This window comes from Mobula birostris, chromosome 4 (genome assembly GCF_030028105.1).
Source record: "Mobula birostris isolate sMobBir1 chromosome 4, sMobBir1.hap1, whole genome shotgun sequence".
In the NCBI taxonomy this organism is placed as follows: Eukaryota; Metazoa; Chordata; class Chondrichthyes; order Myliobatiformes; family Myliobatidae; genus Mobula; species Mobula birostris.
The window spans coordinates 128,913,807-128,928,316 of NC_092373.1; the positions used below are offsets into that span (position 1 = coordinate 128,913,807).

At 39.0% G+C, this 14,510-nt stretch overlaps 1 protein-coding gene across 2 annotated transcripts in view; it reads right to left on the reverse strand.

Annotated features, from left to right (window-relative positions):
- Positions 1-14,510, reverse strand: part of slc10a7 (solute carrier family 10 member 7) — a 205,996-nt gene that overhangs the window by 46,032 nt on the left and 145,454 nt on the right. For both annotated transcript variants that reach the window (XM_072256030.1, XM_072256033.1), the window contains exon 7: positions 8,276-8,359. In XM_072256030.1, the coding sequence (XP_072112131.1) occupies positions 8,276-8,359 (84 nt within the window). The remainder of the gene's footprint in view (positions 1-8,275; positions 8,360-14,510) is intronic.

Genomic DNA, 14,510 nt, shown 5'->3' on the forward strand with positions numbered 1-14,510 from the left:
ATATGTCATGAAATTTGTTGTAGATTGTATTACATAATAATAAAAACTATAAATTACAGTAAGTACTGCATATATAAAAAAGAAAATTAAATTGAATAAGTTGTGCAAAAAATATGAAAAAGTAGTGAGGTAGTGTTCATTTGTCCATTCAAAGATCTGCTGGCAGCGAGGAAGAACTGTTTCTGAAACGTTAAATGTGTTTTCAGACTTCAGTTCCTCCTCCTTAATGGTGGCAATGAGAAGAGGACATGTCCTGGGTGAGGGGTCCACCTTTCTGAGGTATCGCCTTTCAATGGGTTGGCAGAGTTTACAACTTTCTGCAGCTTTTTCCGATCCAGTGGAGTGGCCCCCTCCATTACAGAAGGCGATGCTCTCCATGGTACATCTGTAGAAATCTGTGAGTGTCTTTGGTCCCATTTTCTTCTGTTTATTATCCTGCCAAAATCTGGCAGACCCAGGTAGCATGTTAAATCTGAACACTCTTGAACGTCTGATTTACTTTTAAGTGGCTATATCCTATCCACTTCACTATATCACTTCTTAATTTAGTAAAATTGACCTCAATGTACAACTGTTAAATCTTTCTTCTGTTTCTATACCTTATGCTAAATCTAACTGAATCATGATCACTACCACAAAATGATCTCCCAATGAAATCCAGAATTGCACTTGCTCTTATTGGACCTGATTGTAAAAGTTCTCCCAAATGCAGGTTTGAAATGTTGTGCTCTTCATGTACATTACACCAACTGCATCCAGTTGAAAGAGCATAAATTAAATTCCTCATTGATTCTGCACTCTTTTAAAATTTTCAGAGATTTTCTGGAATTTACTCTTCCACCTAGCTCAGACCGTCCTAACGTTGTGGCTGCCCTTTATTGTTGCTTTCCTCTATCCACAAAGTGTCATTTGAGGATCTGCAGACTCTTCCTTTCTCACAGCTGAGTTGTTGTTTTAGTATTGCTACCAGCTCCCTCATTTTTAGCCCATCCTACTTCATCTGAAAATCCTGTAACTAGGAAAGTTAAGCCATCATCTTGACTCTCTTCCAGCCATATTTGAGGAACAGATAACATATTACGGTTCCACAAGTTTATCAATGTCTTTTTTTCTTGGCCCATCAGTTTACATTATTAAATAAACACTTCCCTTATCATCTATTTTCTATGTTTGTCCTCTTTTATAAGTGTTCTAATTTTCTGATCTCCAATTTCACTCCTCCTCTTCAATATTTTGAAAGCAAAGCATTTTGTTGATTTGCCAAGCAATTTTAAATCCTTCTCAACAGCACTAGAAAATCTACCATTTCTATACAACATGAGTTGTACAAAGCTCATATCTGGAGAATAATGAGAAGTTCTAGGAATAATAGTTTAGGCAGGTTACATTGGTCTTAATAAGCAACGATCAATGAGGATTTACCAGAATGATACCTTAACTCACTCCCGCACTAAAGTAACATTGTAGAGAGAGATAAAAGCTTAGATTTCTTTTTGCATGTGCTGAAACTGCACTGAGCTAACAGTTATCAAAAGTGCTATTAGTACCGTAAATCTTCAAATGCAATTCTTGTTGAATAGTGCTGTCAGTTCCTCTGGTGAAACTGCATACGGTCACAGCTTTGCGAATAAAATGACACGTTTCAATTCAATATCACTTAGAGGCTGGAGTGTGGTTGTAGCCTTTGGACCCAGCCCTTAAAGGAGCATAGCATGAACAGGGACCACTGTTGTAACTTGACAGAGTATCTGGTGTGCAAAACATGCCTGCAACGGTTCTAGGAGAGTGCAGAACACATGTTGCAAGATTCACAGAGAGACTATGTAGGGTAGTCTGCTTGGGAACTAAGGAAACCCTACAATCAGATCATCTTGGCAGGAAGTTACTTTAGAGATTTAGCCTGGATCTGTGTAGTCCATGAGTGTATGTGCTTTAGGAAGGTCTACAATAGTGGCAAATACTTGTGCTCAGTTTGTCTCATCCTGCGGGCTGAAGAAAAATGCTGCCACCTCAAGTGTTGAGTTAGGTGACGTCCCTGCTGCAGAGGGAAAGATTAATCTGTGAGGTGTGGCATAGATGAGGCCTGCAACGAACCTGCATTGGGAAACTTGAAAGCAATCATGACCTTAACTTGAAATGTGTGAGCCTGAAGATCACATGACATCATGCCATTTCATGAGGACTGTTTTGTTGAGGTGCAGCCAGCATAGATAGTGGTCCTCTGAGATGGAAGTGGGTTCCTTCAATTCTGGCTGGATGAGGTCTTGGTCATGAGGCCTTCAATGTTCTCCTCCCATATGACACACGCAGCTGCCTGCGTGCCTCTAATACCTATGTTTCCTTTCACTGTTGTCCTGCAAAAGGAGTACTAGGTCTCAACACAGACCCATTGGTATCAAGCTTCCAGTGCAGAAATATACATGTGTGACCAGTCTGTACAATAAGCAAAGGGGCTACAGATGCTGTGCAGCAGTATGTTAAATAATGTGCTTGACTATGCAAACTGTATTTAAATTAAAATTACATTCATCTTACTTCACTTCTGCAATATTTTGCTCTTAATTAAGATTTAATATAATGTTGTGGCACTTTACAAATGCATGAATGGTAATGCACCAAAAAATGATTATTAATACATGGAAAGAGCAGACTTAATTTAAGCTCACGAGATGTCTAAAATGTTTCCAAGTACGGTTTTACATGGCATATAAATATTTTACTTTAATTATTATAAATTCTCAAGAACTTGCAACAGAGAAAGACTAGTTCTATATAGACTTAATGGGTCAGAACTTATTCAATTGTAAGGAATTCCTTAAATGACAGGAATTGTCAGTAATGACAAATGCAATTGCTGATAGTTCCTTCAAAAATCCCACCAATATTTTATTATGGGCTAATACAGATCTTAATTTTGCATGAGCCATTACTGAAGAAAATTTGGTACTGACAATAAAATGGAACTATTAGCATAAAATGCATAGTCAGTAGCAGATTTTAAGAAGTATTTCAAAGGAAGCAAAATACATTTAAAGGGAGATTTAGAAAAGGAATTCTGGAGTCATAATCTTTTCCCTTATTCATTCATAATATAAAAACAAATCTAGAAAAGATAAATAGCATTTATTGCTATTTTAGAAATGGAATTAACTGACCGTCTTGAATTTTTGCAAACGTTTCACTGAAATTACTGCCAGTGCTATTAAAGAGAAAGCTCTCGGATTCTGACCCAGCAATAATAGAATGTGGCATATAATTTGGTAGTGATAGTATTTTCATGCGCCTGCTACAAGGAGGTACAGGTCAACTAGTTGATCTGATTCAGTGCTAGTTCCTGAGACAAATTGAGTAACAGTACTTTTCTTTTTAGCTAGACCAGTGTAGGTGAAGAAGAGGTGTCTAAGGTCTGCTGTTCATCTACAACTTTTCATATGAGATTCATTCATATTTTGACTTTTGCTCTGATGTTCCGAGGAGTCCTTGGTAAGAGAGTATATAATCTAGCATAACAGTGTCTTGGTGTTGGATCATAAGTGAGTGCCTGACACAAAACTGGAGATTAGTCAGTGGGGTTCCGGGATTGGTGATAGGACCTCTATTTGTGATAAATGTTGATGACCCGGATGAAAATATAGATGGGTGGATTAACGGTTAGATGCACAAGACCCTGATGACTTGCAGGGTTCATCATTCTAAATTCAGACTCTACAAGTTCAGATAATCAGATAAGTGCACGACAACAGCGAGAGCACTAGGCATTTCTGGCTGAAAATTTCTTTGAGTGATATTACTTAAATCAAACACAGTCATGTGTTTCAATCTACAAACACATCTTATGATCCTTAACGAAGCTTATGCCTGCAATTGTTTGAATTTTGATTTTGTTTTTTCAAAAATTAAAAGATAAGTATTTTCTCAGTGCAATAGGAAATGGTGAAACACTGCTTTGAATACTAATCCACTTGTTGTAGAGATTTGGATCCCCCATTGATAATTCAAATCTCTTCTTGTTATGTCATGATCTCATTTGAAAAATAAACCAGAAGCAGGCTGTCACACAAACCAAAGGAAGTGAAGTTGCACAAATGAAAATAAATAATACAGTGCCTTGAAAAAGTATTCAGCCCCCACAACTATTTCACATTTTACTATCTCATTTTCTAAATTAAAATAATCTGAAGTAGGATTTTGAATTAATCTACAGAACATTGTGCATCATGTCCAATCAAAAGAAAAATTCCAAAACCCATCAACAATTTACTGAAAATTAAACACCAAAATTGTGAGGCTGATAAAGTATTCAGCCCCTTTGCAATTACTATGCTAACTTCCCTCAGGTGCAATATTACCTTACCAGTTCACCCAATTTGTTGATGTGAAAAGTTGGAGGATCACCTGTTTCCAATGAAATCATAAAAATAAACACTCACTCTCTCTGTAAGGTACAACAGTATGGTAGATTTTCAACATATGAAACCAAAATGAAGACAAAAGAGCATTCAAGATAAGTCAGGGAAATGATAACTGAGAAGCACAAATCTTGGGAAAAACACGAGACCATCTCAACGGCACTGAACGTACCTTGGAGCTCAATGCAGTCCATCGTGAAAAATTGGAAAAAACATAAAACCACAGCCACACTACCTAGGTCAGCCCTCCTCCCCCCACGCTAAACTTAATCACTGGAGAAGAATGGCACTTGTGGGAGAAGCTACTGTGATGTCAACAGTCACTCTGAGTGAGCTGCAGGAGTCAGTTCATGGCTCCACAATCCCTATGGCCTTGCACAAAAAGGGGAAAAGGGGATTATTGGAAGAGTGGCAAGGAAGAAGACTTCTAAGGTTCAAAGGTTGAATTTAATGTCAGAGAAATGTATACAATATACATCCTGAAATACTTTTTCTTCACAAACATCCATGAGAACAGAGAGGTGCCGAAAAAATGAACGGCAATTAAACGTGAGAACCCCAAAGTCCCCCCCAGTTCCCCCCTCCCACGCGCAAGTGGCAGCAAGCAACCTGACTACAAATAACATAACCGTGCCCAAAAAGAATTAACAAAGCACCACTCAGAATATACTGTAAAGATGCGGAAGAAGGTCTTGTGGTTGGATGAGACTAAGGTGGAACTTTTGACCCTCAACAATAAGGAGGCACGTGTGGCATAAATCTAATACTGAGCATTAGCCAGGTAACAACATTCCTATGGGGATGCTTTTCAGCAGCAGGGATTGGAAATCTGGTCAGGGTTGATGGGAAGCTGAATGCTGCTAAATACAGAGAGATCCTGGATGTAAAACCAGCTAGTGTCTGCCAGAAAGCTTAAACTGGGAAAGACTGTTGTTCGTCTTTCAGCATGACAACAACCCAAAGCACACGACCAGAGCAACCAAGAAGTGGTTTCAAATGAAGAAAATTAATGTCCTTGAGTGGCCCAGTCAGATTCCTAACTTTAACCTAATTGACCACCTCTGGCAAGACCTCAAAATTGGTGTCCATCACTGCTCCCCAACTAACCTGGCACAGCTTGAGTACATTTGCAAGGAGGAATGGGCAAATCTTGCTTCATCACATTGTGCAAAGCTAATACACACCTATCCAAAAAGACTACTGGCTGTAATAGCTGCAAGAAGTGGTTCAACTAAGTACAGAGAAAAGGGGGACGAATACTGATGACATTTCAATTTTTGAATTTTTTTTTTCATGCTTTACAATTTTCACTGTTTTTTTTGGGCTCTACTGTGGACCCGGCTGGTGGCGTAGTGGCATCAATATCGGACTTCGGGACGAAAGGTCCCGGGTTTGAATCCAGCCTGCCGGCTCCCCTGCATGCTTTCCAGCCGAGCTGGGTTATGAGCTGGTGATCTCTTTGGAAACTCACCCAGCAGAAAGCAATGGCAAACCACTGCTGTAACTTGCCTCGTACTCCATTCCCCACTACGTCAGAGAGGCATGGAGAGAAATCGTCAGCTAACCGGAGAAACTCCGGATGCGACGTACCTTTCCTTTTTTTACTGTGAGAAAAAATTGAGCTTGTAATTCACAAATAATAATTCTCAGTTAAGTTCAGCCAAATTCCTGGTTGTAATGCTTATTTGTGTGAACAAAGGGTTTGGGTCTGAATGCTTCTTCAGAGCACTGTAAATGACAATAATGTCAATGTGAAAGTGATTGCCTACCACCAGTTTTGTTAACTAATGTATGAGCTGTATTAAGATATTGTATATTTATCTATAAAAAAGATAACAAAATAGCTTCGTTACACTATTTTGATACTAATGAAAAACTCTGATTCACACCCACCTGTATTCAACATCCTCCACATTTGCCAGTTACACCCCTCTAGAAAACCGCCCAATTAAGTGGCAACATATCAGTGTTCACAGAAACTTTTTAAAAACATAGAATGATATCACTTGACGATGTTCAGGCTGGCCAAAAACAGTTACTTGGGTTAAACCCAGCTCTTGGGGACTAGGGACTATAATTGTTCAAGGGCACATCCAGGTCTTTTTGAATATGATGAACGCTTCTAGCTCCACACATTCTTTTAGTGAAAATATTTCCAATCCTTACAATAAATTTCACTCTTCCAAGGGAAAAAGATTATTCTTGTTTATCCTGTTTACTCCCAACTTCTCAATTTCTGACATCCCAATTAAACTTCATTTCCCCAATGTTCTTTTTTTTTCATACTTCCAGCAACAGCTCTGCTCTGCACCCCACTGTTCCGGCAACATTTATTTTTCAGTGTGCCTCTCATTCACCTCTTTCTAGTTGCACTCCTCCAGTTAGATCAGCTATCATTAAGAGTCATTAAGCACTTTGCTTCGATGGCATCAACAATATTTGTGCCTTCCAGTGAAGCTGCATTTAACATCCATTTACAATTTGTGTAAGACACTGCTCATAAAATGGTTACATCTGCTTTGGAGATACCAAATGCAGATTGGGCAACTACTTTGCAGGGCCCACCAGCTCAAGTCAAGTGTGATACTGAGCATCCAATTGCCTGCCACCTTAGATTGCCATCTTACTCCTAGCCTGACCTGTCTGTCTCTGGCCTCGCCTTTTCCAGTGAAGCTGAATGTAAGAGTGAGAAACTGCACCTCTTTTCCGACTCAAATTTGAATTAAACTATTCCACATAATCAGGATTTTCTGTTTGTGTCAGAATTGGACAAATCTGATACAAGGCCATCCTCTTGTAACATAAACTTTGTTCTCCTGACAGATGCCACCTGCTCGAGTACTTCCAGCATTCTCTTCTAGTTCACATTTCTGGCAAGAGCTGTGCTCTGCACCTCATGATTATATTACTTGGACAACCTTAGTCACCACCCTCCCATTGACATTCCCTTTGTTTTCTCCCCTACAGCACTGGTGAGCACAGCTCTGTCACCCTGCTACCACCATGACTTCCAATGGGCTACTGGTTAACAGTACCATCTGGTCTAATAGCTCAGGTTCTGGTGTCACAAGTCACTTTGCCATTTGTTGGTCTTCCAAGTACATGATTATTTAAAAATTTTTCATGAAGCAAGATGCTAGAAGCATGAGTGGACAACATCATAGTGAGGGAAACCTTGTATTTTATCGTAGCAAACAACACCATTAATCAGAAAGAAGGACTAAGAAATCGTAACAGAAAGGGTAGAAGAACTAATGGGAAAATTCAATGCTAAATCGGGTAATGAAAGGAAAATTAACATTGAATTGCAAGTTACAAATGAGACAAAGGAAAAGTCAAAAAGAGCAATGTTTTAAGATGTTTTCTAAATTTTCAAACAACCATTCAAGCAGAGGAATGAGATTCAAAACTTAAAATAATAAATTTTCATTGGTAGAGAGGATAATTCTTACATGTTAAAAGATACCAAGTCTTGGAACACACTGACAAACACTCTGCAGCATGCAGGCGTTTTCGATGGAACTGTTGGCTAGCTATCAGTGTAATCCAGTTTGTCATTATATAGCTCTCTGATGCTTTGGCAAGGCTTTTGTTATTTTATTTACAATTACTATTACAATACCATGACTTAAAACATTACTTGATGTTGTTAAATAGGATGTTGGATTTCTTTGATCTGAAACTGGTTTATAATGTACTTAATATACTCTGGATAAAAAAAAAATCATATATCCTTTTTATTAAATCTGTAGCTTAATTTCTGCACATTACTCCCGACCATTAATGCTTAAGATTTGTTGAAACAATAGCATTACTACAGAAGCTATCATACAGGGAAAAGATGAAATATCCGTAATTATGCTTACCTGCCCTATAATGAGGGGAACTACTACAGTCATGAATAACTGAGAGAAAATTGAAGTAAATGGCACTGCAGATGAAGATCCCAGCTGCAAAATGAAAAATTATAAAATAAATAAAACAAAACACAATACAGACACCCAATCAAAACACACTACCTATGTGTACAATGATTACATAAAAATCAGGAAAAAAGTCACTACCTTCTTCAGTAGAAATTCCTTGAGAACCATTGTGCCATAATTACACAAACAGACAGACACACACACACCCCTAGACTTGAGTAATTAGTAAGGAGAGTTAATGCACTACCTTAAAAACTTTACTGCACCAACATCATTAATTTCATCATCTAAATTTCCCACATGGCACTATATTTACTCTTAGCTTCATCATACACTTAAGACAAATTTCAGAACGAAGAATTTTTCTTAGCCTGTATTTTGTTGAATTCACTAAGTCTATAAACCAAAAAGGGAAATTTTAGTAGGCAACAATTTGAGATGATTTTTCCATGATTTGTCATTTAATACAGCAGCAATGTATTTAGCATGTTTTTGCAGGTCACCTGCATTTTAGAATGGCACCCTCCATTTTCGATTTGGAACCTGCGTTAACCAGATAAGCAACTGTGTGCATCCTTCACCAATCAAACTGAAAAATCCTCAGACTCTGAACTAGGAAGTATATATTGGCATAGTTAATTCATATCACACTAACAACTTGAATTAAGCAAAGAGAAAAAGATGACAGGTCAAGGAAAAAAATTAATATTTTTAATTTGCTTTTTAAAAATAGCCTGAGGTAGCAACATTTTCAGTGCTGGTGAATTTGTTTAATAATAAGCAATCTGAAAAAATTACTATCACTGGAATGAGCAAAAGTTACTTTCACTGTGTATGTGGTACTTAAGTTTGAGAACTTTGCATCATTCTATATCACAAACACAAGAGAGTTTGCAAATGCTAGAAATCTTGAGCAAGAGACACAAAATGCCAGGGTATTCAGCAAGTCCAGCAGCATCTATGGAGCAGAATAAACAATTGATGCTTAGGGACAACATCCTTCATCAAAACTGGAAAGGAAGCGGGAAGAAGCCAGAATAAGAATGTGGGTGAGGGGAGGAGTACACATTTGTTCCTGTGATAGGAAAGACCAGGTGAGAGGGAAGGTGGGAGGTGGGGGAAGGGGATATGAAGTAAAAAGCTAGGAGGTGGATAGGTGAAAGAGGTAAAGGCACGAAGAAGAATCTAATAGGAGAGGATGGTGGATCATGCAAGAAAGGGAAGGAAGGAAGGAAGGGAACCAGAGGGAGGTGATTAACAGGTAAGGAGAAGACCTCAAACTCCCAGAGCCTCATCTCACATACTACAACTCTATGATCCTCAGAGCACTGATTATCACCCGCCACCATCCCACACATCACTACAGGCCCTTTCATATCCTCCAACCTTAAACTTCTTAAACTGCTGAGTTTGTTCTAATATCTACCCTGTACCCCACCATCCAGCATTCCTGGCTCACCAAAATTCTACCAGCAGTGCCCTACCACAATTACCAAGCATCTTCAGTTACAGGGTCATCACGATCCCATGTTGTTATAAAACTGTAATTGTCAGAAGTTTGATCTGACAATAGTCAGAGAGCCACAGAATACTACAGGACAGAAACAGGACTTTCAGCCTATCTGGTCTGTGCTGAACTATTAATCTGTTTAGTCCCATCGATCTGCACCCAGACTGTAGCACTCTATATCCCTCCATCCACGTATCTATCCACATTTCTCTAAAATGTTGAAATCAAACCCAAATCCACCACTTCTGCTGGCAGCTCATTCCACATTCTCATCTCCCTCTGAGTGAAGTTCCCCCTCATGTTCCCCTTAAACATTTCACCTTTCATCTTTAACACGTGACCTCTAGTTGTAGTCTCACCCAACCTCAGTGGGGAAAAAAGCCTGCTTGCATTTGTCCTACCTATACCCCTCATAATTTTGTATACAGTACTTCTAACAAATCTCTTCTTGTTCTCCTATACACTAGGGAATAAAATCCTAATCTATTCAACCTTCCCCTAAAACTCAGGTCTTCAAGTCCTGGCAACATCCTTGACATTTTTTTTCCTGCACTCTTTCAACCTTATTGATATTTTTCTTGTAGGTAGGTGACCAGAACAAGACAAATTAGGCCTCACCAACATCTTATACAATTTCAACGTAACATCCCAAATCCTGTACTAATACTTTGATTTATGAAGACCAAAGTGTCAAAAGTTCTCTTTACAACCCTACCTGCTTGTGACACCACAAATATGGATCTGTATTCCTAGATCCCTCTGTTCTACCCATCTCCTCAGTGCCCTACTGCTCAGCGCGCAAGTCCTACTGGTTTGTCCTCCCAAAGTGCAACTCCTCACAAACGTCTGCGTTAACTTCCATTATTCTTCAGTCCATTTTTCGAAATGGTCCATATCCCATTGCAAGCTTTGATAGCCTTCCTTGCTGACCACTACGCCCCCTATCTCGGAGTCAGTCACAAATCTGCTTATCCATATTATTACATTAACACCCAGATTGTTGAAATAGATAACAAATGACAATGGACCAGGACCTATTCCTGTGGCACACCATTAGTCATGGGCTTCCAATCAGAGAGGCAACCATCTACTACCACACTCTAGCTTCTCCCGCAAAGCCAATGTCTAATCCGGTTTACTATCTCATTGTAAATGCCTAGCAACTGACCCTTTTTGACCAACCTCCCATGGATCTTGCCAAAGGCCTTGCTAAAGTCCATTTAGACATCATCCTTTATGTTTTGCCTTCATCAACTTTCCTGCTAACTTCTTCGAAAAACCATAGGTTTGGTAATATTTTGAAATGCAATAATGAATAAAGAGAGGAGAAAGAGTTGGCTAACCCATTTAATTCAAGGCAGATTCTATTTAGAAATTTTATTGAATCAAGGTTACATGATTCCATTCTTACACTTGGTATATTATATATAGGTATACTGTTAAATTCACAAATAAAAAATCATTAGTTTTTCAATAGAACAGGATTTGAACTACAAATGAACCCAAATGAACTACAAAAAGGATGCAAAATTATGCCAAAGTACATTGGATTCACCTGGGTATTAGTTGCAGATCACTGGTTCAATTTCACAATTATAGTTATCGATATATCGATATTGCATAATTTAAGCACAATCTTAAACACAAGGGATCTAGTACAGATTTGTTCTTCTTAAAATTACATAACACAAAGATATACACTTATGATTTAGTAATGCAGTAAATGACAAAAGTTACAACTTGCTAGCGACTATGTCAATTTTCTTACAAATGCAGATTTGCAATGATTCCTCATCATTGTTGGTCCACATTCACCATGACTCTGGTGTACTACAAAAGATCTATGAGCCATATCTGGTCGCGGAATGGCCAATCAGACCTGCACTCGCTGTCACCTGTTTTTGCAGCCCCACCTCTATCCCATCTGAATTTTTGATGTCCGCTGTGGGTCCTCAACTCCTTAAAATTAGCAACTCATGACATTAGCAGGAGAAATGTATGGAAATCAGGAGGAATGCAGTGGAGGCTGTGCTGCAGACCTGAGGTAGGACACCTCCCCACTGCTTACTGAGACTCTGGGACTAGGGATCCAAGTTAGCTAAGAACCTCAAATTGAAGGCCGAGATACTCAAGGACCATGAGAACTACCCCCCCCCCCCCCATTAGCTCAGCCCGACCCTACAGCTCCAGTTATTGGCATAATTTTACATTTGGTATAGATTTTTCACAATAAAACAGTGGCAGTGCTGGTAAGCACAGGTTTATTTCTGCATAACACAGGAGCAGAGTACTGGGTGCTCAGGTCTGAAATAGTGCTAAACTGTAGGATTGACGTCTAGCAATCTTTCACTGTATAGCAATGAGGTAAAGTATTGGTCTGGGAAGATGGGTAAGAGAACTGGAAATGTAGCATATGAACCAAACTGGGAGGCAGTAAGTGGAATAGAGAGGACAACCGAATAGTGAAGAGCCATCAAAGAGGTAGCAGCACTGTAATGAGTACATCTGTACGGAAATGGTGAGTTGGACAATGAGATAACCAAGAATGGAGCAATGAGGAGTTATTGAGTGGAGCAGTGAAGAGCTAAGTGGAAATACCAAGTAAAGGAACAAAGGGGTGGTAATCAGAACAGTGAAAGGGCTCTATGTGGAATGGCTAGGAGAGTGGGAGGAATAGTGACACATCAGTGAGTGGAGCAGTGTGGGAAAAGTGAGGCAGCAGAAAGTACTCTTTTGTACAAGAAGGAAAAAACAAATCAGAACTTGGTGATATACAGTTAAGCCATATCTTGTGAATGATCTAAAGGAGTGGTTTGGATTAGAAATCTGGACTCCTGTTGTGCCTCCTGCTTTTTTCCACAAGAAGAAGAGCAGTATTTTCCCTGGCATGACAGTTCAGAGCAGAGTGTGTTTGAGGATCTGGTGATATGCATGTAAACCTAGACGCCAGTCAGGAACTGAGCATCCAGTTGAATGCGTGCTCATATACGTGGACAACTAAGATAAAGTGCAGGAAGAATGAACATCAATACTGTTTCAGTCAGTGGCAGGCCAGAAGTCAATTTTGAAAAAATTAGTTCCACTCAACTGATTACTTGAAGAAGCGGATTGAATGACAGTTAGTTAAAGTGATAGAAAATAGAAATATAATGTCTAAAGAGAAATTGAATAAGATGGCCAGCAACCAAAAACACATACAATGACCTTTCCAGTCCCAAAAGATCAAAAAACGGGGAGGATGGTGAGTTGGAGGGAACACTATTCTCTATATGGGTAGAGGGATGAAACAAACCATCATCCATGTGTAACTCAGCACATTGTGGATGAAGAATGTATATCACTCACCTAGCCATCTACTATCTGCAAACCATGAAGAAGAAGGAGGAGGAGGACGATAAGCAGGAGGAAGAGGAGGAGGACGAGGAGAACAATATAACATTGTGCATGGCAGCTCTTGTTTTGCTTTGGTAAAACTAGAATTGATCTTCTTTTGTTTAGTTGTTAGATTTTTGATAAATGATGTTGAAAAATAAAACTTTTTTTACTATAAAACATTTGTTTTATCACATTTTAAAGTGATTTGCAATCTGTAAAGTGCTTTTAGAGTGCAATCATTGTTGTAATTCAAAATACTTTGGATAGATACCCAATTGCACTCAAAGTATATTGTTTCATTCAAAGTGGTTCCACAGCTCAATCCCCTGAATGACTGAAACACCCTGAATACCCTGGCTGGCTCTGCTGTCACATTATCAAAATTACTAACAGAATAAATAAATCCACATAATGCAATTCTTGTAAGGAGGTATGAGGTAAAACAAGAACAGCAGAACTTCAAAAAGTTGGTCAAACATAAAGTAGTATAATTGCAAGTAACGCACACAAAATGCTGGACGAACTCAGCAGTACAGGCAGCATCTATGGAAAAAAGTATAGTCTTTTTTTCTCCAGTCCTGATGAAGGGTCTCAGCCTGAAATGTCAACTATACTCTTTTCCATAGATGCTGCCTGGTCTGCTGAGTTCCTCTAGCATTTTGTGTGTGCGTTGCTTGAATTTCCAGCATCCGCAGATTTTCCCTTGTTTGTGCATAGAACAATTGACTAGGTTTGCACACTATTTTGTCTCTGGTCTCACCCAGGAGAGCTGGAGAGTACTAACTCCTCTTGAACCCATCGACAATTTTATCTGGAGATTTTGCATGATACCATGACTCCAAGAAAGGTGAAGGGGTTGCTGATGTTCTGATTTATAGCTTTCAAATGAGTTGAAAGTGGCAGAACTTCAATACCCAAAAATCTAAATGATTCCAAGAAGTCAGGAACAAAATAAAAGTGTGGTTTCTGTCATGTCTCATTTGGCATTGGAATCTTCTTTACACACTTTCTACTAGCTGTGCTGCAGTAGACTACATTGTACAGGCCAGCATAGGTTTCACTTCCAGGTGTTCAACTGGCAGTTGAATCATAAAGGTAGAATGTAACTGCTGCCAGATCAGGACTGCATTTAGAGTTGGTTATGCCATACTTTCAATCAGCTATGTAGATTTTTATTACCCCAGGTGATTTCTGGTCCTCCATGCCAGGAAAGAAAAGTTTTTTTTCTAATGAGTGCCTGGAGTCCTTTGCCTACTTTTTACTATTATTGCTGCTCAGGGTTTGCCAACA